The sequence below is a fragment of the Manis pentadactyla genome, chromosome 2, assembly GCF_030020395.1.
Source record: "Manis pentadactyla isolate mManPen7 chromosome 2, mManPen7.hap1, whole genome shotgun sequence".
Classification (NCBI taxonomy): domain Eukaryota; kingdom Metazoa; phylum Chordata; class Mammalia; order Pholidota; family Manidae; genus Manis; species Manis pentadactyla.
Window position 1 is genome coordinate 145,549,305 of NC_080020.1, and position 25,217 is coordinate 145,574,521.

Sequence of the window (25,217 nt, forward strand, 5' to 3'; positions counted from 1 at the left end):
GAACAATGCATTAGAACAGATGGACCTAACAAACATCTACGGACCTCTACACCCCAAAGCAGCAGAATACATGTTCTTCTCAAGTACACATGGAACATTTCCAAGAATAGATGATATACTAGGCCACAAAAAGAGCCTTGGTAAATTCAAGAACATTGAAATTTTACTAACCATCTTCTCAGACCACAAAGGTATGAAACTAGAAATAAATTATGCAAAGAAAATGAAAAATCCTAAAAACACATGGAGGCTTCACAACATACTCTAAATAAGCAGTGGATCAATGACCAAATAAAAACACAGATCAAGCAATATATGGAGACAAATGACAACAATAATTCAACACCACAACATCTGTTGGACGCAGCGAAGGCTGTGCTAAGAGGAAAGTGTATTGCAACACAGGCCTACCTCAGGAAAGAAGAAAAATTCCGTATGAGTGGTCTAAACTTACAAATAACAAAACTAGAAAAAGAAGAACAAACGAGACCCAAAGTCAGTAGAAGGAGGGACATAATAAAGATTAGAGTAGAAGTAAATAAATTCAAGAGGAATAAAACAATAGATGGAATCAGTGAAAGCAAGAGATGGTTATTCAAGAAAACAAACCAAATAGATAAACCCCTAGCCAGACTTATGAAGAAAAAAAGAGAGTCTACACACATAAACACAATCAGATATGAGAAAGGAAAAATCACCACAGATACCACAGAAATACAAAGAATTATTAGAAAATACTATGAAAAATTATATTCTAACAAACTGGATAACCTAGAGGAAATGGACAACTTTTAGAAAAATACAACCTTCCAAGGCTGACCCAGAAAGAAACAGAAAATCTGAACAGACCAAGTACCAGCAACGAAATTGAATTGGTAATCAAAAAACTTTCTAAGAAAAAATCCCCTGCATCAGATGGCTTCACCACTGAATTTAATCAAACATTTAGTGAAGCCCTAACACCCTTCCTCCTTAAAGTTTTCCAAAGAGTAGAAGAAGAGGGACTACTTCCAAACTCTTTTCATGAGGCCAGCATCATTCTAATACCAAAATGAGGCAGACTGCACAAAAAAAGAAAATTACAGACCAATATCCCTGAAGAACATACATGCAAAAATACTCAACAAAATTGTAAACCAAATTAAAAAATACATCAAAAGATCATCCATCATGATCAAGTAGGATTTATTCCAGGGATGCAAGGATGGTACAACATTCGAAAATCCATCAACATCATCCACCACATCAACAAAAAGAAGGACAAATACCACATGATCATTTCCATACATGCTGAAAAGGCATTTGACAAAATTCAAAATCCATTCATGATTAAAACTCTCAACAAAATGGGTATACAGGGCAAGTACATCAACATAGTAAAGGTTATATATGACAAACCCAGAGCCAACATGATACTTAACAGTGAGAAGCTGAAAGCTTTTCCTTTAAGATCGGGAACAAGACAAGGATGCCCACTCTCCTCACTTCTATTCAACATAGTACTGGAGGTCCTAGCCACAGCAATCAGACAACACAAAGAAATAAAAGGCATCCAGATTGGCAAGGAAGAAGTTAAACTGTCCCTGTTTGCAGATTATATCGTATTGTACATAAAAAGAACTAAAGAATCCACTCCAAAACTACCAGATCTAATATCTGAATTCAGCAAAGTTGTGGGATACAAAATTATTACACAGAAATCTGTTGCATTCTTATACACTAACAATGAACTAGGAGAAAGGCAAATCAGGTAAACAATTCCATTCACAATTGCATCAAAAAGAATAAAATACCTAGGAATAAACCTAACCAAAGAAGTGAAAGACCTGTACTCTGAAAACTATAGGACTCTCATTAGAGAACTTAAAGAAGATACCAATAAATGGAAACACATCCCGTGCTCATGATAGGAAGAATTAAGATTGTCAAAAATGGCCATCCTGCCTCAAGCAATTTACAGATTCAAAATAATTCCTATCAAAATTATCAACAGCATTTTTCAACAAACTAGAGCCAATTGTTCTAAAATTCATATGGAACCACAAAAGATCCCAAATAACACAGCAATCCTGAGAAGGAAGAATAAGTCTGGGGGGATCTCACTCCCCAACTTCAAGCTCTGCTACAGAGCCACAGTAATCAAGACAATTTGATACTGGCATAAGAACAGACCCATAGACCAGTGGATCAGACTACAGAGCCATGATATAGACCCAACCATATATGGCCAAGTAATGTATGATAAAGGAGCCATGGACATACAGTAGAGAAATGACAGCCTCTTCAACACCTGTTATTGGCAAAACTGTACACCTACATGCAGTAGAATGAAACTGGATTATTGTTTGACCCCATACACAAAAGTAGACTTCAAATGGATCAAAGACCTGAATGTAAGTCATGAAATCATAAAACTCTTATAAAACAACATAGGCAAAAATCTCCTGAATATATAAGCATGAGCAACTTCTTCCTGAATGCATCTCCTTGAGCAAGGGAAACAAAAGCAAAAATGAACTCATGGGAGTGCATCAAACTAAAAAGTTTCTGTATGACAAAGGACACCATCGACAGAACTAAAAGGCAGCCTACAGTATGGGAGAATATATTTGTAAATGACATATCTGACAAGGAGTTAACATCCAACATATATAAAGAACTCACACACCTTAACACCCAAAAAGCAAATAACCCTATTAAAAAATGAGCAGAGGATATGAAGAGACAATTCTCCATGGAAAAAATTCAGATGGCCAACAGACTCATAAAAAGATGCTCCACCTCAGTAATCATCAGGGAAATGCAAATTAAAACCACAATGAGATATCACCTCTCACCAGTAAGGATGGCCAGCATTGAGAAGACTAAGAACAAATGCAGGCAAGGATGGGGACAGGGGGAACTCTCCTACACTGCTGGTGGGAATCTAAGCTGGTTCAACTATTGTGGAAAACAATATGGAGGTTCCTCAAAAACTAAAAATAGAAATACCATTTGACCTGGGAATCCCACTCCTTGGAATTTACCCAAAGAATACAACTCCTCAAACTCAAAAAGACATATGCACCCCTATGTTTATTGCAGCACTATTTACAATAGCCAAGATATGGAAGCAACCTAAGTGTCCATTAGTACATGAATGGATAAAGAAGGCATGGTACATATACACAATGGAATACTATTCAGCCATAAGAAAGAAAGAAATCCTACCATTTGGAACAACATGGATGGAGCTAGAGATATTATGCCCAGTGAAACAAGACAGCCAGAGAAAGACAAGTGCCAAATGATTTCCCTCATTTGTGGAGTACAGCAACAAAGCAAAACTGAAGGAGCAAAATAGCAGCAGCCTCACAGACTCCAAGGGGTGACTAGTGGTTTCGAAGGGGAGGGGTATGGCTGGGTGTGTGGGGAGGGAGGGAGAAGGGGATTGAGGGGTATTATGTTTAGTACAGATGGTATGGAGGTCATGGGGAATATAGTGTAGCACAGAGTAGGCAAACTGTGAATCTGTGGCCTCTTACTACACTGATAGACAGTGACTGCATTGGGGTATGGGTGGGGACTTGATAATATGGGTAAATGTAGTAACCACATTGTTTTTTCATGTGAAGCCTTCATAAAAACCTTTAATAAAAAATTTTTAAGATAAATAAAATACACTATAGATATGGTTTGTGTGAGGTAAATTCCCTCAACTTTTGCTTATCTGGGAATTGTTTAATCCCTCCCTCAAATTTAAATGATAATCTTGCTGGATACAGTATTCTTGCTTTGAGTTCCTTCTGTTTCATTGCATTGAATATATCATGCCATTCCCTTCTGGCCTGTAAGGTTTCTGCTGAGATGTCTGATGATATAGCATGATGGGTTTTCCTTTGTAGGTGATCTTTTTTCTCTCTCTGGCTGCTTTTCATACTCTGTCCTTGTCTTTGATCTTTGCTATTTTAATTATTATATGTATTGGAGTTGTCCTCCTTGGGTCCTTTGAGTTGGTAGATCTGTGGACTTCCATGTTCTGAGAGACTATTTCCTTCCCCAGTTTGGGGAAGTTTTCAGCAATTTTTTCTTCAAAGACACTTTCTATGCCTTTTTCTTTCTCTTCTTCTTATGGTACCCCTATAATGCCAATATTGTTCCATTTGGATTGGTCACACAGTTCTCTTAATATTCTTACCTTGGTAGAGATCCTTCTGTCTCTCTCTGCCACAGCTTCTCTGTATTCCTGTTCTCTGGTTTCTATTCCATTAAGAGTCTCTTCCACCTCATCCAGTCTGCTCTTAAATCCTTCCATTGTTTGTTTTGTTTCTGTTATCTCCCTCCTGCATTCATCCCTTAGGTCTTGAATATTTGTCTGTTAGCTCCTTTAGTATGCTATGACTTTTATTTTGAATTCTTTTTCAGAAAGATTGTTGATTTCAGTGTCTCTAAGTCCTGTCTCTGGTGTTTGAGGGATTTTCAACTGAACAAGTTTCTTCTGCCTTTTCATGGTGACGGGAGTCATTGCCAGTGAGTGGAGCTTGTGTTGGCTGGGAGAACAAAGTCCCTTCTCCTGTCTCCACTGTCTGTGCTGTTTAACTGTACACTGGGAGCAGCCTCTGAGTTAATCCCCTCAGCTACCGTGTGCGGGACGGCCCTCAGGATGGCTTAGGGCACTGGCGGGGGTCGCAGGCAAGCGACATGTGTTCTTCCATGAGAACAGGGCCCCTTTGTGCCTCCAAGACTCTGCGCCAGTCTCTGCCATCTTTACTGGTCAACTGCTCACAGGGAGCAGCTTCTGGGTCTGGGCCAGTTAGCTGTGCGCAGGGAGAAGCCTGTATGTTAAGCTGTGTAGTTGCTGTAGGCAGGGCTGCTCCCCGGCTCTTCCGTAGCAATGGTGGGTCAGCCAGTTTGCTTGCAGTGTAGGCAGGGGGAAGGAATGGCAGGCTGCTTATCACCCTGCAGGGGTTCAGAGCTCTGTTGCAACCCAGGGGGTTAGGGCGCCTGAAGTTCCTTAAAGTTCCCAGCCTGCTGGGCTGAGTGTGTCAGGGTGATTTTGTCTACCTGTTAAACCCTTGTCCCTTTAAGACTTTTTTTTTTTTTTTTGTAGATAATTATTTTTTATTGAAGGGTAGTTGACACACAGTATTACATTACATTAGTTTCAGGTGTACAACATAGTGATTCAACATTTATATACATGATAATTCTAGGTACCAGCTATCACCATACCAAGTTGTTACAATATTTTGACTATATTCCTTATGCTATACATTACATCCCGGTTACTTATTTATTTTACCATTGGAAGTGTGTACTTTTTTTTTTCTTTTTTTTTTTTTTTTGTGAGGGCATCTCATATTTATTGATCAAATGCTTGTTAACAACAATAAAATTCTGTATAGGGGAGTCAGTGCTCAATGCACAATCATTAATCCACCCCAAGCCTTATTTTCGTCAGTCTCCAATCTTCTGAGGCATAACAAACAAGTTCTGACATGGAGAACAAATTCTTACATAGTGAATAACTTAAATAGTGAACAGTACAAGAGCAGTCATCACAGAAACTTTCGGTTTTGCTCATGCATTATGAACTATAAACAGTCAGTTCAAATATGAATACTCATTTGATTTTTAGACTTGATTTATATGTGGCTACCACATTTCTCTCTTTATTATTATTATTTTTAATAAAATGCTGAAGTGGTAGGTAGATACAAGATAAAGGTAGAAAACATTGTTTAGTGTTGTAAGAGAGCAAATGTAGATGATCAGGTGTGTGCCTGTAGACTATGTGTTAATCCAAGCTAGACAGGTGTGTGCCTATAGACTATGTGTTAATCCAAGCTAGACAAGGGCAATAAAACATCCATGTATGCAGAAGATTTCTCTCAGAACAAGGGGGGTGAGGTTCTAAGCCTCACCTCTGTTGATCCCCAATTTCTCACCTGATGGCCCCCCTGCGACTGTGCCTGTCTTAGGTTGTTCCTCCCTTGAGGAATCTTACCCGTCTCTGGCTAACCAGTCATCTTCCGGGGCCATACAGGGAAATGTAAAGTTGGTAAGTGAGAGAGAAGCCTTATTGTTTGAAATGGTTAGCTTTTTACTTCTTTGCATATTTATGCCCTGTAGATTCTATGCCCAGCATTTGTCTTGAGGTATCTTTACCACTTGGAAGAATTATGATACTCGGTAAATTTGATGAGGCACGAATTCTATTTAAGGGTTGTAATTAGGAAGGAAGAAGAAAAGCTACAGAAGTAGCAGGCGGAAGAAAACATGGGAAGATTGATTATTTCTTTGACATATCTTCTTGTAGAGTAACTTCAGCATGTATAGGTTTTAAGCTACTACTTAAATTGCGCACACACATTAACATAATAGGAGTATAGTTACATAACCAAAGCATACCTGTAATTACCAGCCATCTCCAGTGAAACCAAGAAAACCAGTTAGGCACCTTAGGCATTTGTGAAAACTTATCTATGATATGGTGGATATTGTCCAACTGAACTTGAACAGTCTGAGAGAAATCAGACAAATTAAAACAACCCATTCCTGGGGAATGTTCACATCCCTTATGTTCTTTTAACAGTAAATAGTCTGTAGTTGTAAGATTTTGGAGCGCTACAATTTGCACTTCTCCTAATTCTTGGTTGAGTTCCAACAGTATAGATCCAGTCAAATTTGTTGTTTTACTGTATGCACTGGCCAGCTTAGATATCTTCTTCTTCATTCCCATGGCAAGTCCAGGAACTGGTGGGATGAGTGCATCTACACCTGTAGCAGTGCGTGGATCTTTGTTGGGGTTTTTTGATGATCATCTTCTGGCATGAGTCTTCCAGAGAGTGCTGATGTTGGAAGTTCTTTTTCATATCGTATCTTAGTTCATTTTCGGGGTAGCCCAATTAGGCTTTGATCCTCTGTATAAACACAAACAGACCCTTTGCCTACACTTTTATATGCCCTTTATACTCTTGTGTAGAACTCATTGGAGGTTACCACACAGGAACTGCCCCCTTTTTTTTTTTGGTACCACTAATCTACAGTTACATGATGAATATTATGTTTACTAGGCTCTCCCCTATACCAGGTCCCCCCTCCAAACCCCTTTACAGTCACTGTCCATCAGCATAGCAAAATGTTGTAGAATCACTACTGGCCTTCTCTGTGTTGTACAGCCTCCCTTTTCTCCTACCCCCCCATGCATGCTAATCTTAATACCCCCCTACTTCTCCCCCCCTCTTATCCCTCCCTACCCACCCATCCTCCCCAGTCCCTTTCCCTTTGGTACCTGTTAGTCCATTCTTGAGTTCTGTGATTCTGCTGCTGTTTAGTTCCTTCAGTTTTTCCTTTGTTCTTATATTCCACAGATAAGTGAAATCCTTTGGTATTTCTCTTTCTCCGCTTGGCTTGTTTCACTGAGCATAATACCCTCCAGCTCCATCCATGTTACTGCAAATGGAGTAGTATTCCATTGTGTATATGTACCACATCTTCTTTATCCATTCACCTATCGATGGACATTTAGTTTCCTTCCAATTCTTGGCTATTGTAAATAGTGCTGCGATAAACATAGGGGTGCACTGATCTTTCTCATACTTGATTGCTGCATTCTTAGGGTAAATTCCTAGGAGTGCATTTCCTGGGTCAAATGGTAAGTCTGTTCTGAACATTTTGATGTACCTCCATACTGCTTTCCACAATGGTTGAACTAACTTACATTCCCACCAGCAGTGTAGGAGGGTTCCCCTTTCTCCACAGCCTCGCCAACATTTGTTGTTGTTTGTCTTTTGCATTGCAGCCATCCTTACTGGTGTGAGGTGATACCTCATTGTAGTTTTAATTTGCATTTCTCTGATAATTAGCGATGTGGAGCATCTTTTCATGTGTCTGTTGGCCATCTGTATTTCTTTTTTGGAGAACTGTCTGTTCAGTTCCTCTGCCCATTTTTTAATTGGGTTATTTGTTTTTTGTTTGTTGAGGCGTGTGAGCTCTTTATATATTCTGGACGTCAAGCCTTTATCGGATGTGTCATTTTCAAATATATTCTCCCATACTGTAGGGTTCCTTTTTGTTCTGCTGATGGTGTCTTTTGCTGTACAGAAGCTTTTCAGCTTAATATAGTCCCACTTATTCATTTTTGCTGTTGTTTTCCTTGCCCGGGGAGATATGTTCAAGAAGAGGTCACTCATGTTTATGTCTAAGAGGTTTTTGCCTATGTTTTCTTCCAAGAGTTTAATGGTTTCATGACTTACATTCAGGTCTTTGATCCATTTTGAGTTTACTTTTGTATATGGGGTTAGACAATGGTCCAGTTTCATTCTCCTACATGTAGCTGTCCAGTTTTGCCAGCACCATCTGTTGAAGAGACTGTCATTTCGCCATTGTATGTCCATGGCTCCATTATCAAATATTAATTGACCATATATGTCTGGGTTAATGTCTGGATTCTCTAGTCTGTTCCATTGGTCTGTGGCTCTGCTCTTGTGCCAGTACCAAATTGTCTTGATTACTATGGCTTTATAGTAGAGCTTGAAGTTGGGGAGTGAGATCCCCCCTACTTTATTCTTCTTTCTCAGGATTGCTTTGGCTATTCGGGGTCTTTGGTGTTTCCATATGAATTTTTGAATTATTTGTTCCAGTTCATTGAAGAATGTTGCTGGTAGTTTCATAGGGATTGCATCAAATCTGTATATTGCTTTGGGCAGGATGGCCATTCTGACGATATTAATTCTTCCTAGCCACGAGCATGGGATGAGTTTCCACCTGTTAGTGTCCCCTTTAATTTCTCTTAAGAGTGACTTGTAGTTTTCAGAGTATAAGTCTTTCACTTCTTTGGTTAGGTTTATTCCTAGGTATTTTATTTTTTTTGATGCAATTGTGAATGGAGTTGTTTTCCTGATTTCTCTTTCTGTTGGTTCATTGTTAGTGTATAGGAAAGCCACAGATTTCTGTGTGTTGATTTTGTATCCTGCAACTTTGCTGTATTCCGATATCAGTTCTAGTAGTTTTGGGGTGGAGTCTTTAGGGTTTTTTATGTACGGTATCATGTCATCTGCAAATAGTGACAGTTTAACTTCTTCTTTACCAATCTGGATTCCTTGTATTTCTTTGTTTTGTCTGATTGCCGTGGCTGGGACCTCCAGTACTATGTTAAATAACAGTTGAGAGAGTGGGCATCCCTGTCTAGTTCCCGATCTCAGAGGAAATGCTTTCAGCTTCTCACTGTTCAATATAATGTTGGCTGTGGGTTTATCATAGATGGCCTTTATTATGTTGAGGTACTTGCCCTCTATTCCCATCTTGCTGAGAGTTTTTATCATGAATGGATGTTGTGCTTTGCTAAATGCTTTTTCAGCATCTATGGAGATTATCATATGGTTTTCGTCTTTTTTGTTGTTGTTGATGGACTTTCGAATGTTGTACCATCCTTACATCCCTGGGTTGAATCCCACTTGGTCATGGTGTATGATCCTTTTGATGTATGTTTGAATTCGGTTTGCTAATATTTTGTTGAGTATTTTTGCATCTACATTCATCAGGGATATTGGTCTGTAGTTTTCTTTTTTGGTGGGGTCTTTGCCTGGTTTTCGTATTAGGGTGATGTTAGCTTCATAGAATGAGTTTGGGAGTATCCCCTCCTCCTCTATTTTTTGGAAAACTCTAAGGAGAATGGGTATTATGTCTTCCCTGTATGTCTGATAAAATTCCGAGGTAAATCCATCTGGCCCGGGGGTTTTGTTCTTTGGTAGTTTTTTGATTACCGCTTCAATTTCGTTGCTGGTAATTGGTCTGTTTAGATTTTCTGTTTCTTTCTGGTCAGTCTTGGAAGTTTGTATTTTTCTAGGAAGTTGTCCATTTCTCCTAGGTTTCCCAGCTTGTTAGCATATAGGTTTTCATAGTGTTCTCTAATAATTCTTTGTATTTCTGTGGGGTCCGTCGTGATTTTTCCTTTCTCGTTTCTGATACTGTTGATTTGTGTTGACTCTCTCTTCCTCTTAATAAGTCTGGCTAGAAGCTTATCTATTTTGTTTATTTTCTCAAAGAGCCAGCTCTTGGTTTCATTGATTTTTGCTATTGTTTTATTCTTCTCAATTTTATTTATTTCTTCTCTGATCTTTATTATGTCCCTCCTTCTGCTAACCTTAGGCCTCATCTGTTCTTCTTTTTCCAATTTCGATAATTGTGCATTAGACCATTCATTTGGGATAGTTCTTCCTTTTTTAAATATGCTTGGATTGCTATATACTTTCCTCTTAAGACTGCTTTTGCTGTGTGCCACAGAAGTTGGGGCTTAGTGTTGTTGTTGTCATTTGTTTCCATATATTGCTGGATCTCCATTTTGATTTGGTCATTGATCCATTGATTATTTAGGAGCGTGTTGTTAAGCCTCCATGTGTTTGTGAGCCTCTTTGCTTTCTTTGTAGAGTTTATTTCTAGTTTTATACCTTTGTGGTCTGAAAAGTTGGTTGGTAGGATTTCAATCTTTTGGAATTTTCTGAGGCTCTTTTTGTGGCCTAGTATGTGGTCTATTCTGGAGAATGTTCCATGTGCACTTGAGAAGAATGTATATCCTGTTACTTTTGGATGTAGAGTTCTATAGATGTCTATTAGGTCCATCTGCTCTACTGTGTTGTTCAGTGCTTCCGTGTCCTTACTTATTTTCTGCCTGGTGGATCTATCCTTTGGGGTGAGTGATGTGTTGAAGTCTCCTAGAATGAATGCATTGCAGTCTATTTCCCCCTTTAGTTCTGTTAGTATTTGTTTCACATATGCTGGTGCCCCTGTGTTGGGTGCATATATATTTAGAATGGTTATATCCTCTTGTTGGACTGAGCCCTTTATCATTATGTAGTGTCCTTCTTTATCTCTTGTTACTTTCTTTGTTTTGAAGTCTATTTTGTCTGATATTAGTACTGCAACCCGTGGTTTCTTCTCACTGTTGTTTGCCTGAAATATATTTTTCCATCCCTTGACTTTTAGTCTGTACATGTCTTTGGGTTTGAGGTGAGTTTCTTGTAATCAGCATATAGATGGGTCTTGCTTTTTTATCCATTCTATTACTCTGTGTCTTTTGATTGGTGCATTCAGTCCATTTACATTTAGGGTGACTATTGAAAGATATGTACTTATTGCCATTGCGGGCTTTAAATTCGTGGTTACCAAAGGTTCAAGGTTAGCATCTTTAGTATCTTACTGCCTAACTTAGCTCGCTTATTGAGCTGTTATATACACTGTCTGGAGATTCTTTTCTTCTCTCCCTTCTTATTCCTCCTCCTCCATTCTTCATATGTTGGGTGTTTTGTTCTGTGCTCTTTCTAGGAGTGGTCCCATCTAGAGCAGTCCCTGTAAGATGTTCTGTAGAGGTGGTTTGTGGGAAGCAAATTCCCTCAGCTTTTGTTTGTCTGGGAATTGTTTAATCCCACCGTCATATTTGAATGATAGTCGTGCTGGATACAGTATCCTTGGTTCAAGGCCCTTCTGTTTCATTGTATTAAATATATCATGCCATTCTCTTCTGGCCTGTAGGGTTTCTGTTGAGAAGTCTGATGTTAGCCTGATGGGTTGTCCTTTATAGGTTACCTTTTTCTCTCTAGCTGCCTTTAAAACTCTTTCCTTGTCCTTGATCTTTGCCATTTTAATTATTATGTGTTTTGGTGTTGTCCTCCTTGGATCCTTTCTGTTGGGGGTTCTGTGTATTTCCATGGTCTGTTCGATTATTTCCTCCCCCAGTTTGGGGAAGTTTTCAGCAATTATTTCTTCCAAGATACTTTCCATCTCTTTTCCTCTCTCTTCTTCTGGAACACCTATAATACGGATATTGTTCAATTTGGATTGGTCACATAATTCTCTTAATATTGTTTCATTCCTGGAGATCCTTTTGTCTCTCTCTATGTCAGCTTCTATGCATTCCTGTTCTCTGGTTTCAATTCTATCAATGGCCTCTTGCATCCTGTCCATTCTCCTTATAAACCCTTCCAGAGTTTGTTTCATTTCTGTGATCTCCTTTCTGGCATCTGTGATCTCCCTCCGGACTTCATCCCATTTCTCTTGCGTATTTCTCTGCACCTCTGTCAGCATTTTTATGATTCTTATTTTGAATTCTTTGTCAGGAAGACTGGTTACGTCTGTCTCCTTCTCTGGTGTTGTCTCTGTGATCTTTGTCTGCCTGTAGCTTTGCCTTTTCATGGTGATAGGAATAGTTTGCAGAGCTGGGACGAGTGACGGCTGGAAGAACTTCCCTTCTTGTTGGTTTGTGGCCCTCCCCTCCTGGGAGAAAAGCGACCTCTAGTGGCTTGTGTTGAGCAGCTGCGCGCAGACAGGGTTTCTGCTTCCTGCCCGGCTGCTATGGAGTTAATCTCCGCTGTTGCTGTGGGCGTGGCCTGGCTCGGGCAGCTACTCCAAAGTGGTGGAGTCGCGTTGGAGGGGGAGCGGCTGGGAGGCTATTTATCTTGGTAAGGGGCCTCCCTGCTCCGTGCAGCCCAGGGGATTAGGGTGCCCAGAGATCCCCAGATTCGCTACGTGTGGATTAAGTGTCCCGCCCTGCCCCTTTAAGACTTCCAAAAAGCACCCGCCGAAACAAAACAACAACCACAAAAAAAAAAAAATTTTTTTTATTAAAAAAAGAAAAATTTTTAAATTAAAAAAAAAAAAAAGGTGGCCGCTCGTTTTTCTTTATTCTCCGGTGCCAGCCTCAGGCATCTGCTCACTGGTCTTGCTGCCCTGTTTCCCTAGTATTGGGGTCCCTATCCCTTTAAGACTTCCAAAAAGCACTCGCCAAAAGAAAACAGGAAAAATGGTTGCTCGCTTTTTTGGTGTCCTCCGGCGCCAGCCCTCCAGTGCCCACTCACTGTTCTTGCTGCCCTGTTTCCGTAGTATTGGGGTCCCTATCCCTTTAAGACTTCCAAAAATCAGTCGCTCACTTTTCTTATGTCCTCTGGCGCCCGGCCTCCAGTGCCCGCTCACTGTTCTTGCTGCCCTGTTTTCCCAGTATCGAGGACCCCCTGGGCACGCACTGTGTCTGCACTCTGGCCCGGGTGGCTGGGGCTGGGTGTTCGGCAGTCCTGGGCTCCGTCTCCCTCCTGCTCTGCCTATTCTTCTCCCGCCAGGAGTTGGGGGGATGGGCGCTCGGCTCCCTCTGGGCCGGGGCTTGTATCTTACCCCCTTCGTGAGGCGCTGGGTTCTCTCAGGTGCAGATGTGGTCTGGATATTGTCCTGTGTCTTCTGGTCTTTATTCTAGGTAGCGTTGTCTTTGTTATATTTTCATAGACATATGTGGTTTTGGGAGGAGATTTCCGCTGCTCTACTCACGCCGCCATCTTCCGATCCCCTCTCTATCCTTTAAGACTTTTTAAGTGCCTGCTTTTCTTATATCCCAGGGCAGCCGGTTGTGGGAACCTGTTCAGTCTTAATCTTGGTTTTGCTTTTCCACTCCTCTGATATCCAGTGCACCATGCAAAATATGTCTGTGCTCATGGGGCAGATTCCTAGGGCTGGTTATTTAGTAGTCAGTGGTTCCACTCCCTCCCCACTCTGATTCTTTTCCTCCTGCCGGTGAGCTGGGGTTGGGGGAGTGCTTGGGTCATGTCGGGTCACGGCTTTGTATCTTACCCTTTTCCATGAGATGTTGGGTTCTTGCAGATGTAGCTTGGCTAGTGTACTGTGACTTCTGGTCACTCTTTTAGAAATAGTTGTATTTGCTTTGTTTTCAAAATATACATGGTTTTGGGAGGAGATTTCCGCCACCCACCTCATGCCGCCATCTTGAGAATCCTTCTAGACTGTCTGTTTTAAAGTTCTTGTGATGGCAAATGTAAATTTGATTCTATGAAGAATAAAACAGTAAGAATTAGAATTTCAGTGCAAGATCATGAACACCTTTATTATATAGTCTGATACTTAGGAGTTCAGAATTTCTTAAGAGTTTTCCTTGGAGGTAACCTACTTCCATTTTGTCTCCTTTAGTTGACCAGATATACCACCTGGCCTCTCCGGCTTCCCCACCAAACTACATGTATAACCCTATCAAGACGCTGAAGACCAACACGATCGGGACATTAAATATGCTGGGTATGTTTCCTGTCTTTATTTTGCAGCTGTAGGGAGTGACGGACACAACTCCAGATGTGAGTGTCGACAGCTCTGTCGGAGTTTGAGGCTGCTCTTCAGTTCCTTCCGTCCTTGCCGTCTCACTGTGGCCTTATGTCACTGTGCCCTCAGACTTGTCAGGAGGGAGATGGGCTTTGTCATGACCCATCTGCGTTGCCTCAGTTAAGCCCCTGGGTGTGAATACCTGTGTTTCCAAGTGACTGGCCATCCTTCCTCCCCTTCCCCCTGACACACGATGTGGGTGCCTCTGGGCTCGAAAGGGCTGCTGGGACTCTGATCTGAGATTGGGGTGGCGGGGACATGCACCCAAGTTTCAATAGCCACACGTGTGTGTTCACAAACCACATGCCTGAGATTTACAGCTGTGGGTAATATGCACATATTAATAATGCTTGGTTAAAGGCATGTTTAAGTCTGACACAGGTTTTAAAAACTAGGGTTTTGATTTTAGTTGCCAAGAGGGAGAAAGGAACCAATTTTTGAAATGTCAAGTAAAAAGTGGATTTAATTACAGGAACATTTAAGACAGGTTTATTTATAAATGGATTTGGGAAATACACTGAGTTTTAATTTGAGCAAAGCATGGGGACCAGGTTCTGAAAGGAAACCCAATTGGTTTTCTAATGTCTTAGACTAGACGTTTGGGGATCATGCTCTGCTTGAAGTAGGGCAACAGACGGAACAGAGCCCCCCGCCCACTTCTGTCTGGGATGGATCAGGGAGGGGCGGGATGTGCCCTGCCAGGGCTGCTCCCTGTTCTCGCTGCTGCACACCCTGACCCTCTCCCTACACTCGCCCTCTGCCCTGACCCTCCTTCACAGCAGAACTAGATACAGGAGAGAAAGACCACCAAGCACAGGATATTTACAAAGGTGTCATTCATTCTACCCACTTAAGCAATGTAGTCACGGTGCTAGGACACCATCCTGTCCACAGAGGAGGGGATTCTGTTAAGATTTGTCCTGAGACTCTTCTGCTGGGGAACTTGGGGTCTCATATGTGGACATTGTAATGGGGACAGGGTGAAGGGGCCCAGCCAGAAGGCCTTGCACTAGGCAGTCAGAAGATGCCGGAGAGCATGTTGAGATTGTGTGGCAGAAGGACTGTTGGGGGTGATAGTGGAAGTTCAGGTGAAAGGACTTGCCCTCTGCCTACTATGGGTAGCTCCCTGCTAAAATAACTGGAACTTGGGGCAAAGGAATCCTCTATTCCTCAAACCACACTTTCTCAAGCTAACAGAGCCTTCCTTTGGCCCTGCTGACAACCTAAGTATTCACTGTGCTTCTGAAGGTTCTTTGGTTTTTCTCACTGCTTTTGTTTTTATTTTGGTTCAGAGTAGAAGCAGTGTGAGTAGATAATTGAAGATGCATGGGTGATCAGATACTATTTGTACTAAAACACTGTGTCGAAGCAGGCCACGGTTGTTGAGTATGTGTATGTAGTTGCCTGGTTCCCCAGAGGCTGACGGTCTCTGACCTCTCTTTGCTTTCTGTAGGACTGGCCAAACGAGTCGGCGCCCGTCTGCTCCTGGCCTCCACCTCGGAGGTGTACGGAGGTGAGTGGGTGGGGCTCCCCCAGGCCACTCACTCTGGCCCCCTTAGACTCCCTGCACCCTGTCTTAGGTGAACAAGGAATCAAAAATGAGTCCAGGATTGCGTTTCTAAGAAGGCCCTGCTCTTCCTGGCTGGTGGTAGCAGCAGGGAGGCTTCCCACCCCAGCCCCCTGGCTCTCCCGCCCCTCCTCTGGGTGGGACCATCCTGCTTTTCTCCAGCTGAAGCCTGTCCTCAGACTGTCATGTCACCTTGCCTCTGAGGACCCTCCGGTCACAGATTCACAGAAGGGTGTTGCCCTTCTGCTCTGGGACATCCCCCAGAAAGCACGCACCAGGGATTTTGTGCCGTCTGAGCCGGCACATGTGTACCCTTCAAGGCGAGCAATGTGTGCGTAAGCCAGACCCACAAAGAACTTGGGCTGAGCTCCGCATGCTTGCCCAAGAGATGTGTGCTGATTGCCTCAGCTGTCGTGCAGGCGTTTCTGGAAGAGCCTCAGGTAGAGCCAGGGCACTCAGGAGCAGGTTTTGCCAACCCGCAGCACTGCACAATCTCTGCCCAACCCTGAAGGAAGTGGACGTGAGGAGTGGGGATGAGGGCCACATTTTCAATCCACGCTGATTTCTTTTCAGCCCCACTCCAGCTGGTGCAGGGCTTTAGAGAACTGCTTAGTTGGTACAGCAGAAGCCAGACTCTGGCCAGAGGAGACCGATCTTCTTCATATCACTGTTCTACACAGGAGACATGAAGTGGGAGGAAAAATGGGAAGAGGTGCATTTGTTTTGTTTTAAGTGAGGGAACCAGATGAAAAAATAACTGTAGAAACAGAAAAATCATCAAGGTGCAGTGACCTTCCGTGTAACCCCTGTGAAAGGTAGGGCACCGTCCTCTTTGCTGGAACCCTCAGCAGTCAAAGGGCAGATGTGTCTGCCTCCTGCCCATCCCCCTGCTGCTCTGGAATCGCCCCCCACCTCTGCTGTTTCCAGATGAAGAGTCAGCAGAGGATCAGCGCATTTCCCTGTACCCGGCTCTGGATGATCCCCCTTTGCGTCGCTGGTGGGCTGCGTGGATCACCAGAGGAGTGGTGTCGCTGTAGCTCAAGGGCCGAACATTTTCAAGTGTCTCAAATACAAAGGGGCTGCTATTATCTGTGCAGAAGGGCACAGTGACATCTTTCCCACGTCCACACTTCCTCCTCCTCCTGCCTCATTCACTGCCTGCCTATTTGATGACAGCTCATGGTCTTTGGGGTGCTTGAGTAGTGTTAGGGCATAACTCATGGAAATCACCCATTGGTCGGGCCTGACCCTTGGTAACAGCAGTAAACTGACACTTCATGGAAGGTGTGCTTGGCCTGTTAGCCTGCAAAACGTTGCAAAGGGAGGCTGACTGGGAATTGGCTTTGCTTCTAAGCCTTTACTATTGTAAAGTGATTTTTGTGAGGGGACTTAAGCTGCTGTGACCTTGAGCACCCTGGCTTTCCAGCCCAGACTGCCAGGCCAGGGACAGATGAGTGGCTGTGCCCTCCCTGCTTTTTCCTGTCATTCGCAAGTTTATGACTGTCTCTTCGGGGCCTGGCTTGGCCAGCCCTTGTTAGAAATCCCTGACAAGGTCTGATACCCATCATGTGTTATATCTGTGAATTTAGACCTTGTCTCTCATTGTGCAATAGAACTCTGACTCTTAAGGGAATTTTACCACACAGGAGCAGGTGGAGAGATGTGAGTGCACCATGCTTCTGCCACGCTTTGGAGGGGGTGCCTGCCTCTGAAAGCACCTCTGTGTGCATGTCCTGCCCTGCACAGACCCCATTGAACCTGTGAGCTGAAGTCATACTTTAGTTACAAGATAAGCAAGAGATGAATTTATAGAGTAGATGGCACATGTGAAAATCATCGCATTCCTCAGAAATGCTCTTAAAATTTTTTCAGTAAATAATTACTTCATTGTAATTACATGTTTTCTACAGATAAAACTGTGATCTGTATATCTCTTCACAGAGGTTACATTTAATTAAAGTTTGTGTAATCACCTAAAAATTTAAAGTTTGTGTAATGACCTAAAAATAAAGAACTTTTTTTTTTTTTACCAGAGAGAGGGGAGACATAAAACTGAAAGGCTTTGGTCCTATTATTTATTTCTTCTCCTGTAAAATACTGTCATTCGTTAATATGAGCGGTATGAGCACCAGGTCTCACTCAGACTCAGAGAACGGACTGTGGAATGTGGAAGTGCCCTCTTTGATATGTATCTCTCCATTTGTAATGTGTACCTTGGTCTTTCCAAAGCTCCCTTTTGCATCATGAATATATTTGTTGTTCATTATGCACATGAGCTTGAAAAGAAGGAAAGATGAAAACGTCTTTTTTTTTCCCCCACTCATAGATCCTGAAGTTCACCCCCAAAGTGAGGATTACTGGGGCCACGTGAATCCCATAGGGCCCCGAGCCTGCTATGATGAGGGCAAGCGTGTTGCAGAGACCATGTGTTACGCCTACATGAAGCAGGTAATGAGCCAGGTTTGGGGGCTTGGAGTTTAGCCTTGCAGAGTGCCTGTCCCCTCAAATATAAAGGAGTGAAATGCGCAGAAATGATTCTTTCCCACTATTATGGATTAATGGTTTTGTCAACAGCTCTTCCCACACGTCTCCTATTTTAAAACATGACTCCACGGGGATAAGCTCTTTGGCGTGGAGTGCTGCTGTGTGGCTTCGAGCAGCTGTCGCTTTGTCACCTGGTGGCTCACCAACAGTGGGTGATTGCCTCCATTTTCCTGAAGCCCCAAATCAGTGGACTTTTTTTTTTTTTACCTTCCTTTATCTTAATGGGTATAAATGTGAATTCATTATTGCTTTAATTTTAACCTCTTTAGGAATTGTTATTTATGCTATATCGTTATTTTCTGCTTTCTTAATTATTCACTGCTGTGCTGGGCTTTTCTACAGAGAGTGTCATATCACAGATTGACTCACCCACGTGCTGTAGTGGAAGGAGCCTGAAGACGGGAGGAGGAGGGCATGTGTTCTGCCTCTGTGGGCCTTGGATAGGTGGCCCATCGGTCACAGCATACTGTCCTACCTGCCTGAGGGCTGAGTGGGAACCAGTGAGATGCCCGACATGAGATCCAGAGGCAGGCGGGGGTCCAGGCCAGTCTGTCCATCACTCAGTGTCTGTGTGCCGTGCATGCACCAGCATTCTGAGGCCCTCATCGAGATGCCCTTTATTAGAGGGAGGGACGCTCGGGTAAATCAACGTGGACTGGAATGTTGTTGCATTGACAGGTGGTGGTGGCCATGCCCTTGGGACTTGAGAGACATGGGCGTTTGTCCCTGGGAGCAGCGTTCTCAGGCCCAGGGTCCCGCCTGCAGGCAGGCTCAGAGCTCAGGCGGCCACAGGCTTGGTGTGAGGGGAGAGGCATGTCTGGGTGCCAGGTGCTAAGCTGCTGATGTCTGAGTCTGGGGTCCCTGAGCATCCGGATTTGGGGTTTTTTGGAGGAGAGTTGTCAGGGTCTTTTTCTCACTTTTAGTGAAATACCCACATTCAAGACCCATGAAATAACCGTGTGCCCATATTGATATTTAGGCCTTTTTGGCTTTATATCACAGCCAGAAATAGAACTAATTACTTTCTAACCTGGCTTATATTGTCATTTATTGTAAGAAACATTAGTCCACGTTAGGAAGGACATACCTTTATCATTTTTAAGCCCAGAATGTCTTGGCTCCCAAATTTAAGATGGTCTCCTAGATACACAGAACAACCTCCGTGCTTGTTGGTACTTAAGGAAGCTAACCTGAGCACACGAGGAGCATGTAATTGCGTTTTATTGTGGTTCTTCTCTTAACTGTTCTCTTTTGCATTCAGTCTTGTGGTAGCATCTCCAAGTGAGCTTTTATATATAGGCAAAGTGATGGGCACATAGAGCACATTTATGCTGAACTTTTCATTTCTATTAAATGAGTCTAAGTATTTGTATTACTTTAAAGTGTGAGCTCATAACACTTACAGTATCTAGTAATAATACAGCCAGCACTTACTGAGCACTGACTGTATGCCAGGAGCTGTAATATGCATGCAGGCACTAGCCAGGCTCTTCGTTTCAGATCCATACTGACACTAGATCCATGCATGTCATTCGGCTCACAAGCTCAGGAATGTAGCACATAGGTGACTCTGGAACTGTCAGCATTTACATTTCTGCTCGCATAGGTCTTGAGAAATTAATGGCATAGGTAACATGGCCCTGAAAACTGTCCATACCTGTCAGAAACCTCTCATGTTACAGCTGGCCTGTGCCCAAGCGGCCCCGACAAGAGTCCTGTCAGGGGTGTCCCTGCCCAGCAGTGGCCATCCTTATGAGGGGCTGTCACTCACTCGAGCAATGATTCTATTATGGAATGTCTGTCATGCGCTTCATGCATGGGAGGCCCCAGCAGATGAGTGTTGCCTGAATGGAAAAGTCACATCCAAGTTCCAGTTAATTGGTGCTTCTCACTGGGAAGCCATGTGTCGTGTGTGTGGAAACAATGGATGAACCATCATGGTAGTGGGTTTGGGAACTGCCTTGTGGAAGGTAGACTTGGCACGTCCTGTGAAGCTTGGGGTCTAGGCCAGCAGCACTGAGTCACCTGTACATTTGCCCAGGCTCATCACATTGCTTGGCACCCCTGCCTAAGGACGCGTGCTGCCCGGGTGAGTGCTGCTGTTGTGTGTCGTCTGGAAATAGCCCCTGCCCCTAGAGTTGCAGCAGGGCATGCAAGCAGGTGTGATGTAGCCACCTTTCCCTGTAGTGCCTCTCCTACTACCACTGGTGGTCATTAAGTTAGAGAGTGACCTATGGGTGACAAAGCCCTGTCTAGTTCAGGTGGCAAACAGGTGGAGGTTGTGGACCCAGATGCAGGGATAGTGTGGCCGAGAGTGGAGGGCCTGGGTCAAGGTCACCTGGCCCTGCCTGAGTTTTAAGAGGCCTCTGAGGAAGGCATGGCTCGAGCTTCCCACCCTCCCTCCCCTATCGTTTGTCTTATAAATACTCTGCTTCCTTGCAGAGAGAGCCATGGGTCCAGACCATGGGCCCCCTGGGCTCCCTTGTTTGTCCACATGAGTGCTGAGGACAAGAGCCTGGGTCCCTCTCCTGTCTGTCCAGAGGAGCAGGCACCATGCAGTTAAGAGGTGTTTGTGTTCCCACTATGGCAGAATACTTTTCCAGGAACAGAGAATAAGGAAACACAGATATGCAAGAAGGAAGAAAAATTGTCACCCATAATCCTCTCCAGAGGTAAAAATAAGATAACAAAATAAGATAAAAACCACCACATAAAGACTATAAAGGATGCAAATATTTAAGACATCCAGATGGTTCTTTCACTCATGATTTTATATTAGCTGCCAGCAAGGGGGTGGGTCAGAGAACCTTCTGCCCACATTGGGTTGGCTTCTGGGCGTGCTCTGGTCTGGGGGTCAGTATTGGCCCTCTGGGTGCAGCCTAATCCAGGGCAAATCAGACCCTCTTTGGCCTGACCCTCTGTGAGTCAGACACCGAAGTGACTGATTGCCAGGACTCGAGCTCGGCCTCCCCTTGTCCCTCCCGCATTGCAGGTGGGCCTTCCGGACCCTGAGTGCTCAGCACGGTGGCCTGCAAGTGCTGGTGTGCCAGGACATCCCTGACGGGCAGCTGTTTGGAGGCCTAGAGCAGGTGTCGCCGAGGAGCATGACCTACCAGTGGCGCCTGGGGTGGGCTGGCCTGTGGGTGCAGCCCTAGCACAGTCTTGTTTAATCTCACTCCTGAGGTGGGTGTGGGGAGCCCATTTTACAGATGGGAAAGTGGGCTGCCAAATGTGTTTCCAGCTTCCTGGTCTGTAAGTGGGGCTTGAACCCAGGACTGGTTGCCTGCCTCCAGGGCATGCTCCCTCCCTCCCCACTGCCCTTCTGGTGGGCCCTCCTGGTGAGGAAGCCTGGATGAGTGAGAGAAGGTGCAGGCCCGGGCTGAGGGCCCTGATGCTCCTGGACGGCCACGCAGGCATGTGGTGACACCTGGGGCTTGTTCTCGAGTTACCAGCGGTGTCTCAGAGCAGGGAGGTTAACCCGCAAGGAGCTGCACTGTGATGATGTTAGCTTATCATTTAAATGTTTGGCCTTTCAAGATAGCAACTTTTAGAAGAGAAGTCAGAGCCATAGGAGTTAAAGTTTATGCTCTCTGGAGACAAGTGAACACAAAGACTGGAAAGGATGAACCAGTGAAACAGTATGACTTTGGCACATTTTTAGTTAATTATTTTAATAATTCAAATTCTTATTTTTTACTCATAATGGCACTGAAGTATAAATTATTTATACTCTGAGGTATACATCTTCATTTTATTATGAAGACGGCATATGGTATGTGGATGTATTTTACTCTGGTTGAACCTAGTGTATGGGGATTGAGAATATAACCAAGATTGACTAGAGGTATGAATAATCTTTCTACAGATTTTCCCTATTCCAAAGGTTTCTTTGGTGAATGAAATATCCTGACATATTCAAAATAGACTTTGATTTCCTGAAAGACCTACTGCACATACACACTCCAGAACACGTTCCTTACATAAAGAGAAGCTCCCATGGGTTTTCTACCAGGGGATAGAATGAGATGGAAGTTGGAATCAAAGAGCATCTCATTTGCATCAATACAGTTATTTACTGCTTTTTGAAAGTTTGCATTATACCACTTTGCTTTTACGGAAGACTTACATTAGTACCTTTTTTCTCGAACCCAAAGAAATTTGAAGAGGATTTTCAATTTTATGAAAAATGGTGAAAAATAAAAGTAGCATTTAGCATTGATTTTATAGTGAGCCTTCCTGGAGGCAGTGCACACCCAGGGCAGCAAGAGGGGCCCCACCGAGCTCCTTCCCAGGACCCGCACACAGCCTCTCAGCACTCACCTGCCAGATCTCTGAGCTGTGTCTGTGCGCATCTGTGCTTTATCTTGATCGATTCCATGCATCTGTTAGGATGTGTCCTAAGATATTAGAAAATCCTATGAGAGGTTAGTTTTTGATCTGAAAAGGCTCAAAAAATTTTCTGTATAATGAAAATTACATCTTCACTTTATGCAGTTTTGGCTTATGAAAGATTTCATAGGGCCGCTCGCTCTACTTTTGGACTGCAGGGAAACCTGTCCTGTGAACCTGTCAGAGAGGAGTTCAGTTGCAGCTTCTGTGTGCACTTGGACACGGTGATTTTACAAATGTGGGGACCCATCCAGCGTGCTCCAGTCAGTGCCTGGTGTGTGTTTGAGCTCATGGCCCCACCTGCATCTGACCCGCTGGGTCTGTGGCCCTCCTGCTGGGCTGGGTCTGTAATATAAGCCACCATTCATGAAACCATAGATTGGCAGAGCAGAAAGAAAGAAAACTCAGAAATCATCTAGTCCAGTGGCTGCAAGGATGTACAAAAAACCAAATACAGGCACACCTCATTTTATTGCACTTTCTTTACTGTGCTTTGCAAATATTGTGCCTTTTACAAGATCAAAGGTCTGCTGTGGCAGCCCTACATCAAGCATGTCTCAGCACCGTTTTTTCAACAGTTTGCTTTGTGTCTGTGTCACATTTTGGTAATCTTACAATATTTCAAACTTCTTCATTATCACTACATTTGTTATGCTGATCTGTTTTCAGTGATCTTTGATGTTACTTTTGTAATTTGTTTTGGGGTGCCACAAACCATGCCCGTGTAAGACAATGAACTTAGCAAATGTTGTACATGTCCTGACTGCTCCAGTGACCAGCCGTCCCCCTGACCTCCCCTTCTCCTTGGGCCTCCCTACTCCCTGACACAACAGTATTGAAATTAGACCAATTAATAACACTATGATGGCCTCTAAGGGTCCAAGTGAAAGAGTCACATGTCTCTCACTTTAAATCCAAAGCTGTAAATGATTCAGCTCAGTGAGGAAGGGTGTCTGAAGCCAAGATAGGCTGAATACTAGGCCTCTGGCACCAAACAGTTAGCCAAGTGGTGAATGCAAAGAGAATGTTCTTGAAGGAAATTAAAAGTGCTACTCTCATGACCACATGGATGGTAAGAAAGTGAAACAACCTTATTGCTGATAGGGAAAAATTTTTAGTGGTCTGGATAGAAGATCAAACCAGCCATATAACATTCTCTTACGCCAAAGCCTAAGCCAGAGTAAGGTCCTACCTCTCTTCAGTTCTATGAAGGCTGAGAGAGGGGAGGAAGCTGCAGAAGAGAAGTTTGAAGCTACCAGAGCTTAGTTCATGAGGTTTAAGGAAAGACACTCTTTCCATAACCTAACAGTGCAGGTGAAACAGCACGTGCTGATGGAGAACCTGGAGTAACTTATCCAGAAGATCTAGCCAAGATAACTAATGAGGGTGACTACACTAAACAGCAGATTTTCAATGTATATGAAATAGCCTTCTGTTGGAAGAAGAGGCTTCCTAGGACCTTCATAGTTGGAGAGAAGTCACTGCCTGGCTTCAAAGCTTCTATGGACAGGCTGACTCTCTTGCTAGGGGATAATGCAGCTTGTGACTTTAAGTTAAAGCCAGTGCTCATTGACCATTCCAAAAATCTTAGGTCCCTTAAGAATTACACTTAACCTACTCTCTCTGTGCTCTATAAATGGAACAGCACAGCCTGGATGACAGCATGTCTGTTTACAACATGGCTTACTAAGTACTTTAAGCCCACCGTTGAGACCTGCTGCTCAGAAGAAAGACTCCAAATCACTGCTCATTGACAGTGCCCCTGGCCGTGGCAGAGCTGTGGTGGAGATGCACAATGAGATGGATGCCATTTTCATGCCTGCTCACACAGCATCCATTCTGCATCCAGTCAAGGAGTCATTTCAATTTTCAAGTCTTGGGATTTCATAAGGCCATAGCTGCCATAAACAGTGATTCCTCTGGTGGCTCTGGGCAAAGTCAGTTGAAGCCCTTCTGGAAAGGAGTCACCATTCTAGAGCCATTAAGAACATTCCTGATGTATGGGCAGAGGTCACAGGGTCAGCATTAACAGGAGTTTGGAAGCTGGTTCCAGCCCTCAGGGATGACTTTGAGGGGCTTGTGGTTTCAGTGGAGGAAGTCACTGCAGATGTGGTGAACATAGCAAGAGAACTAGACTTAGAAGTGGAGCCTGAAGATGGGACTGAATGGCTGCATCTTAGGATCAAACTTGCACAATTGAGGAGTTGTTTCCTATGGGTGAGCAAAGAAAGTGGTTTCTTGAGATGGAATCTGCTCCTGGTGAATACACTGTGAAGGTCATTGAAATGGCAACAAAGGACTTAGAATATCTCATAAACTTAGTTGATAAAAAGTAGTGGCAGTGTTTGAGAGAACTGACTTCAATTTTGAAAGAAGTTCTGTGGGTAAAATGCTATCAAACAGCATCACATGCTGCAGAGAAATCATCTGTGAAAGGAAGAGTCAGTAAATGTTAGCAGACTTCATTGTCTTATCTTAAGAAATTGCCACAATCTCCCCAGCCTTCAGCAACCATCAGTACTGAAGCAAGATCCTCCATCAGCAAAAAGAGTACCGCTTGCTGAGAGCTCAGATGATGGTGAGC

General features: G+C 43.6%; 1 protein-coding gene across 8 annotated transcripts in view; it reads left to right on the plus strand.

Moving 5' to 3' along the window:
• Positions 1–25,217, plus strand: part of UXS1 (UDP-glucuronate decarboxylase 1) — a 143,799-nt gene that overhangs the window by 97,059 nt on the left and 21,523 nt on the right. For all 8 annotated transcript variants that reach the window (XM_057496879.1, XM_057496878.1, XM_057496876.1 and 5 more), the window contains exons 7-9: positions 13,948–14,052; positions 15,587–15,646; positions 18,027–18,148. In XM_057496879.1, coding sequence (XP_057352862.1) covers positions 13,948–14,052; positions 15,587–15,646; positions 18,027–18,148 — 287 coding nt within the window. The remainder of the gene's footprint in view (positions 1–13,947; positions 14,053–15,586; positions 15,647–18,026; positions 18,149–25,217) is intronic.